At 39.8% G+C, this 7151-nt stretch overlaps 1 protein-coding gene across 6 annotated transcripts in view; it reads right to left on the minus strand.

Annotated features, from left to right (window-relative positions):
- The window catches only part of LOC137606968 (zinc finger MYM-type protein 4-like), a 37573-nt gene extending 30434 nt beyond the window's left edge, over positions 1-7139 (minus strand). For 2 of the 6 annotated variants that reach the window (XM_068332337.1, XM_068332336.1), the window contains exons 1-9: positions 7071-7139; positions 6575-6706; positions 5669-5828; positions 5392-5584; positions 2890-4762; positions 2700-2795; positions 1687-1818; positions 442-592; positions 62-254 (exon numbers count right to left, since the gene is read on the minus strand). In XM_068332337.1, the coding sequence (XP_068188438.1) occupies positions 62-254; positions 442-592; positions 1687-1818; positions 2700-2795; positions 2890-4762; positions 5392-5584; positions 5669-5828; positions 6575-6695 (2919 nt within the window). In that variant the 5' untranslated portion in view covers positions 6696-6706; positions 7071-7139. Of the gene's footprint in view, positions 1-61; positions 255-441; positions 593-1686; positions 1819-2699; positions 2796-2889; positions 4763-5391; positions 5585-5668; positions 5829-6574; positions 6707-7070 lie in introns of those variants that run through there. The other 4 variants (XM_068332335.1, XM_068332334.1, XM_068332333.1 and 1 more) reach the window with 3 other exon arrangements.
- Positions 7140-7151: the final 12 nt, after the last annotated feature.

The following is a 7151-nucleotide window of genomic DNA, read 5'->3' on the forward strand; positions in this document are numbered from 1 at the left end:
TATAGCCTTTATTTGAAAAACAAGGTATAACTTCATTGAAAAATGCAGAAACTAAACCAACCTTTGAGCGCCATGGGTAAGACGACTCCCCATAGTTGTAAGTTATCTCCACGCCTGGAGATATGTTCCTCAAAGCAAACAGACACAAGTGTGGTTCTCCTTCATAATCTATTTTCTTCATCTTGCAGTTGGGTCTTCTGTGATCATCATTCACAAGCCTTCCAAGGCTTCCATCCTTTATCGAAGCATCAACACTGCAAAGAAAAAAACCCTTAAAATTACAATTATGAATTATATTCATATGATAAATATTTATTTTGTTGTGGTTATATTTAAAATTGATCCTGAAATATTATTTGGAATGTTTTCTATTATAGTTAATTTAATTAAATCAATTGTTCAACTTTAAGCAAAAATCTGAAATAATTCTGGTAAACTCACCACCAGTTTGTGCCATTCCATGAGAAATCAAACACATAATTCTCCAGAGAATCACATGTCACTGTCTTGGTTTGCTTTTGAGAAATCTTCCCCCGATATTCAACAACAAAGGTCGAACGTTTAATTGTTTCAGATGTAAACACACCACTGCCTAGAATTAAAAACAGTGAAAGTAAAATGATTAAAAGATTAATAAAAGATTTTTTATATGATCTACTGGCAAAAAGTAAGTTTGTGTTTGGTGGATAATTTGCTGGTTGTAACAATGCCTCTTAGACAGAAATCTTGTACTGTTGCGAAGCCTGTTTAACTCTCATCTAAATCATGTCACATTTTATGTATTTGCGGGATGAACAGCAAAACGGAGTGTGATGGTTATACCAAAAATATAGACCATACACAGCCACAACAGCCTGGGAACTCCTCCTTAGTCGCCACAAGTCAGCCAACATAGTTGTGTTGGTTACTCTGGAAAGAACAGCACACCCAACCCGAACTCACAAGTATGAGGGTGAGAACGTTGACAGACCAAGCTATACTCTCCACTCTTGAATTATGGAGGTATTTTCTGATAAACCTCGCTCTGTGGGGGCGAGCAACATCATCCCAGAGAATTTTTTTTTGTCTCAGACGGTGGAGTTTTGGGATTGGCAGTGCAGAATGTCATCTCGCTATCACCCCGCATTGAGATTGCCACTAATGATGATAAGCCACCTCACACCATCAAACCACAAGATGTTATTCTACTGGTGCAGCAATCTCAAAAGCATTCTCTGCATTTTCTCCACCTCCTAACACTATGACTATAGAAACAATGGGAGTGTGGCAGGCCTTCTGGCAGCCCCAAGGCTAGATTATCTGGGCAGAGACCCTACTGTCCCGCAAATCTGTGGAAGACTGGCTAAGGTTCCTGAGTGCGGACAGGATGAGCTAACAGTCTTCTTTGAGTGCCGTCTCTGTAAAGAACCTGCGCTTCACTTTGCTGATGTGACAGTGGTTCACTCCAAAGGCTGAAATTTGTTTTGTGAAAGGCCATCATCCAGATCCAATGTGGCTTGCTGATTCTTAGAGCAGACACCAACTGACTACTAGGTTAGGGATACCAGAAGCTATAAACGAGAGTCAACGGCAACAGCAAAGAAAAGATGTCTGACACTGGCAGAGAAGATGTGGCAAATATCTCAATGACAATACCTCTTCAAATAAGGTGTTGAGCATAAAAATATTTCTATTAAAAACAGAAACCTTTAATTGGGTCAATAAATCTTTCTTCCAGGAAAGGTTTGTCTCTGCAAGCCTTTATGTGCTGCTGGGCATCTTGCTCTGGACTCAGGTCAGGGCTCTGCTTGTTCATGGAAGCTGCTTTTTCCACAGCGTCTGAAATTTAAAAAACAAAACAAAACATATGTGGTCTCACAAGACCTGAGTTTATGTTACAAACAGATGTTATCAATTTTTGTTGAAACATCTCTAGCATGTCACTGTACAGTTGTGGCAATGGGGCTCTGGCTAGAGCTTCTGTCTGGACCTGGAGTGCGCTGCCTGCTGTAAACTTTTCGAACTCTTACCCCGTACAATGTAAAGGACATGCCACCTCTGCTAGAAGCTGGACGGCTGATACTGTAGCTGGAAGTTGCCAACTAATGGAGGTTGTTACTAAAGCCATCATGTCATGATTGCTGAGAAGAACCAGCAAGTGGGAGCAAAATACTTGGTATTTTTTCACTAACTGAATCCATAGGGATACATGCACCTTAAGATTTACTGATATCCTTAATTGGAATGTAAAATGTCTTTTGTCTGTATTCATGATCTTTAATTTCATCCATTTTCCTTAAAATAGGAGGACTGTAGAGAGTATTCATAAAAACAGATTTTTTTTTCAAATAACATACCAAGAAAAATCACATTTTTAAAGCAAAACAAATACAAAACAATGAATGGCATCCTTAAAACTTGCCATGATTAAAAAGAAAAGAGAAGCACATTTCTAGTCCGATTTTTAAGTTTGACTGTTTGTTTAGGGAATTTTAAAGGTTAAATAATATCTTCCATTTTAACCGGGTGTAAATACGAAGCAACACAGGCCTAAGTCTCTGACATTCCTCACAATGTTAAATGCCTTTTGGTAATAACCATTAAAGATGAGTGTGGTGTAGCAAGGAAGAAAGCCATGTCCATTATTAACGTCAGTATTTCTATACAAGTTAAACTGCAGAGGAGTGAATGTCACCAATAAATGGGCCATGATGACATACCGCTGTGATGAAGTGAAAGATCTGCCTCGGATTCATCGTCCCTCTCAGCCGTACCATTTTCAGAAATACCCTGCTCCACATCTGGCTCCAATTCATCTTGAATGCAAAGCACAACACAGTATACAATCATTTATAGGTGTGACGTCTGCAAAATAAGTGCTGGAAAGTCAGACAGGAGGACTGTACGTACCCTCAATCTCAATGTCCTCCAGAGTGTTTCCACTGAATTTCTCCAGAGAATGCTTTTCCATCGCCAGAAGAAGTTTTGCTATTTTTGCTAGTTCCACAACGGCCTCTTGTGACTGATAATACGCCCTATCAGCACGAATGTCCTGCCCCAGTAGCTTGGCAAGATGACTGAGCTCATGGTTCTCCAAGTTGAGAATCTGAAAGACTCTTGCAATGTGTTTGTGAAGAGATCTCCACGTGAGGTGCTCTGGTTTCTTTGCACGACACAAATTTGAAAAATCCCTGATGCAGTTTTGTCCATGGTAAATGCTAGTGGGGGAAGAGTTAGGGATGGCGAACAAGTACGGATTGTCTAGGTGTACGCCACACGTTTCTCTCTTGCTCAGAAGCAGAGTCATTGCATTGACAAGTTCAGAAGTCAACAACACAGCAACTTCTTGGTCAGTCCTGCTAAGATCATTTATTCTGATGAAGCGTTTGGACAGCACTTGAGTGGTGTAGCTTCTTTCCTGGAAAGCCTTGAGTGTCATTTTTGAAACTTCGGGTGGGCATTTGTTTAAGGCTGATGCCTGTGCAAGTATTACTCTGCAGAGTTCGCTGTAGGCCTGCGTGCTGTCCTGCATCGTCAGGTTTTCAATGGCAGAAGCTAATGCTTTTTCTAGGTACCCATAGAAAACCTGCACATCACGTATAAATGATAAGGTAGATGGATTGTTTACTTTTTGCCCACTTACTGAAGCAATAAACTTTTGGGACTTCAGCTCTTTCCATTCTGAATCACACAATGTCAAGAATTTGTTCGCCTCTGTCATCATTTGCTCATTGCCATCGAAACCAGCAAGGACAATAGACGCTATTTTTTTGAGTGAGTTTACCAATTTAACAGCGAGACTTACTTTTATATAGTTCTCTGTTGTTTCATCAAAATTAGAAACTTCTTTTACAGCCTCAACAACTTTGCAGAAGTTATGAGGTTTGATCGCATCTTCAAAGCTGGAAACACGCTTTCTCTGCAGTACTATCAAAAGTGTTCCCATTTCATGCAGCGTCTGCTTGACACGTTCATTTTGACTTGGATGTCCCTCATACTTTGTCAAAAGACTCTGTGCCAGTTCTATTAGAAGGAAATCATCTTGACTCAGAGTTGCAATCTTATTGTCCAGAGTTACGAGAATTTTCCACACATCACATGGAATTTTAGGGAATGACGAGTCTTTAAAAGCCTCTTCATCTAGGTCTTCTTTCTCGCCATTGGTGGATGACATTCCAACAGCTCTATAAGGACATCTGACTGCATGCCTCCAAATCATATTACGTTTATACATGCCTTTACAGTAAAGACAGTATGCATGATCTGTAAATGTAACGTTCTCAGTGGATGGTAGTTTTTTCACTTTCAACTCGCCCTTGTTGTGCTTCAGCACCTCCAGATTATGTTTGTAATTTCCCCGGTTCCGTAAATTCTCAAGGTGCAATTTTCGTTCTTTAGACTTCTTCCGGAATGCAAAAGCTTCAGCGATATCAGGCTCTGCTGCAGCGTGTCTTTTAAGATGACGAGCTATTTTAAGATAGCCTTTCCCACAAACGTAACAGTAATTTTTTTTTGTAAAAGACGTGTCTTTGGCCTCTTGAATTTTCTGAGCATCCTGGGGTTTCTTTACTCTATCTGAACCAGGCTTTTTAGAGCCAACAGCTTTGTCCTCTTGGTGGGTGTGTAGCTTAAAGCTCCCACTCATCTTTTGAGTGGAATCTCCCGCTGTACTTCCATGGCCTTGTGCACTGTCAGATTGCTCATCATCATCAGCATCATCATTATTATAATCATTATCAGAAGAAATGATTTCAGATTCGGAACCTGTGTCTGAGTCCTCAACCTGAGAAAAACAAACAAACAAGAAATTTTAAACATATTGTAAATTAATATGTGTAAGCAAAGAAAACCTTGTAATTGGTAACTCTGCAGGTTTGCCATTTTAAAATGTATTCAAATCCGTTGTTCTTGAATATGACATGACATGTAATTCCAGTATATTTAACATTTTAAAAAATAGGTAGCTGAGAGGACGTCTGTGAGTTATACTGTAACTGTGGTTCTCTGAGGTAACTGACAATAACACACCTCAAAGTCATTTAGAATCATGTGTTGATCTAACAAAATCACAGTGATGATGCACATCAGTGCCTTAAAAAGACTGTGTGGGGGTGCCATCAAAAGCTGGCGCATCTTAAAAATAAAATCTGGAATGTTGCATCGCAGCAATGTGACCATCAGCTCTTGTGACTGATAATACACTGCGAACTGCTGCGTCTCTCTATGATTCCATTGCATGTGCAAGTTCTGCTGAAGTTCTTGATTTAAAAAAGAAATTCTGATGACAATACCTCTTCAAATAAATGTTTAAATAAAATTATCTTATTTTCTCAGGAATGTCTTTACGTATATGAGCTCCTGGGACTGCATTAGACTTAGGGTGTTCAATGAACTGCCAATTGACAAACGTACCTTTGAGCGCCATGGGTAAGCACACTTCCCATAGTTGTAAGTTATCTCCTTGCCTGGAGGTATTTTTTTGATTGCAAACAGGCACAAGTGTGGCTTTCCCTCACATTCAATTTTCTTCATTTCACAGTTGGGGGTCTTGTAATCATCATTCACAAGTCTTCCAAGGGTCCCATCCTCTGCTGACGCATCCACACTGAAAGCAAAGTTTTTATTTCAACCAGCTATTGTCAAACTGTAGCAACTGTCCTTATAAACCCAGAACAAGTAAATAATTTACCACCAGCGTTCTCCTTTCCATGAAAACTCAAACAAATAGTTGTTCAGAGTGTCTCCAGATTTCCTCTTTAACATTGGACCTTTGTGAGGAAAGATGTGCCCCTGATATTCAACCACAAAGGAGGAGGGCTTGATGGCTTTCTGGGTGAACACTCCTCTCCCTAGATAAGCAAAGAATTGACATGAAAACATCGATCATGCTTGTCCCACCAGAGATAAATAGAAGTTTCACAACCACAAAATATCCCCAGTTAAAAAGCTCATATCCTTTGCCTCACTTAAGGCAAAAAACAGAAATAATGTCTTACAGGCAGGAATTTCTTTCAGTCCATTCTCTGTTGTTCTACATTTTCCCAGCATCTTATATTCACACTGTAATCTTCAATTCACAGTTTTAACTGGTTGTTAACCTTAAAATGGACAATAACCTGTGAACCAGATGCTGGCAAACTGCAATGTAATAGCATAAGTATGAAGCACATATATTACGCGTTTCTGGGACCTATTGTGCAATTTCTGCTGTTTGTTTTGTATGTGTTTGTCCATACAGTCGTGTTTACATCTCTCTTGTCAGACCCTACGTGTTATGTCTATTTATTGTGACTGCTGTGTTTTCTGTCTGTGACAACTGTATTAATGTGTAATGTATGTTGTGTGATTGTATTTATACAGAGCAGAGGCAAACAATCTCCTCTCTGGATTATTGAAGTATTCTTTATCTTCATCTATCATAGTTTAGGTCACTCAAGCCCCCCCGAGTCGCAAAAAAATGATTCATATTTTGAATAATTCACATGCGCACAGCCCAACATTAGCTCTAAAAGCATGATTATTCCAGCTGGCTGTCACTAAACAGCAGACATGTGTCCCACATGAGCAGAGAGCCTACCAGCAGACTCCCTCCTACCTTTAGACTGGTTGATGTGTCTCTCCTCCAGGAAACTTTTGTCCTCTCGGTTAGCTATGTGCTCCAGGGCATCCTGCACAGGAGTTAGTTTTCTCCGTTTCTCCATGGCAGATGCAAACATTTGCGCAAAACCTGGAGAAGACATTACATCATTTGTTATTAAAACGAAGAACATGTTGCTGTCTGCTGTTTCAATTTCATAACCCAACGCTGTGTGTTTGTATATCACATTTACGCTAACGTTACAGAGACGAATTTGAGTTTGTTAATTGTTTAAATACTTAAACCGTCAGTAATGTTAGTCGGTGGAGGTTTTCAGCTCTACCACATGTTTTTAAACCACATCAGTTCAGCAAACACGGACTTCCAGCCAACTCTTGTTAGCATGCTAAGTCTTAAACTAGTGCTCGTGGAGGTCAGACACTCCTGCCGAACACACTTTAATTTAATTATTTGTGATGTAACAGAAAGACGTTCGTCAAATATCTCCGTTTACCTTTGCTTCAACGTCCCGAAGTAAATACAACAAATACACATGTAGCTACGAAAGTAGCAGCCATCTTTGGTGTTAGGGTCA

Source organism: Antennarius striatus, chromosome 14 (genome assembly GCF_040054535.1).
Source record: "Antennarius striatus isolate MH-2024 chromosome 14, ASM4005453v1, whole genome shotgun sequence".
Lineage (NCBI taxonomy): Eukaryota > Metazoa > Chordata > Actinopteri > Lophiiformes > Antennariidae > Antennarius > Antennarius striatus.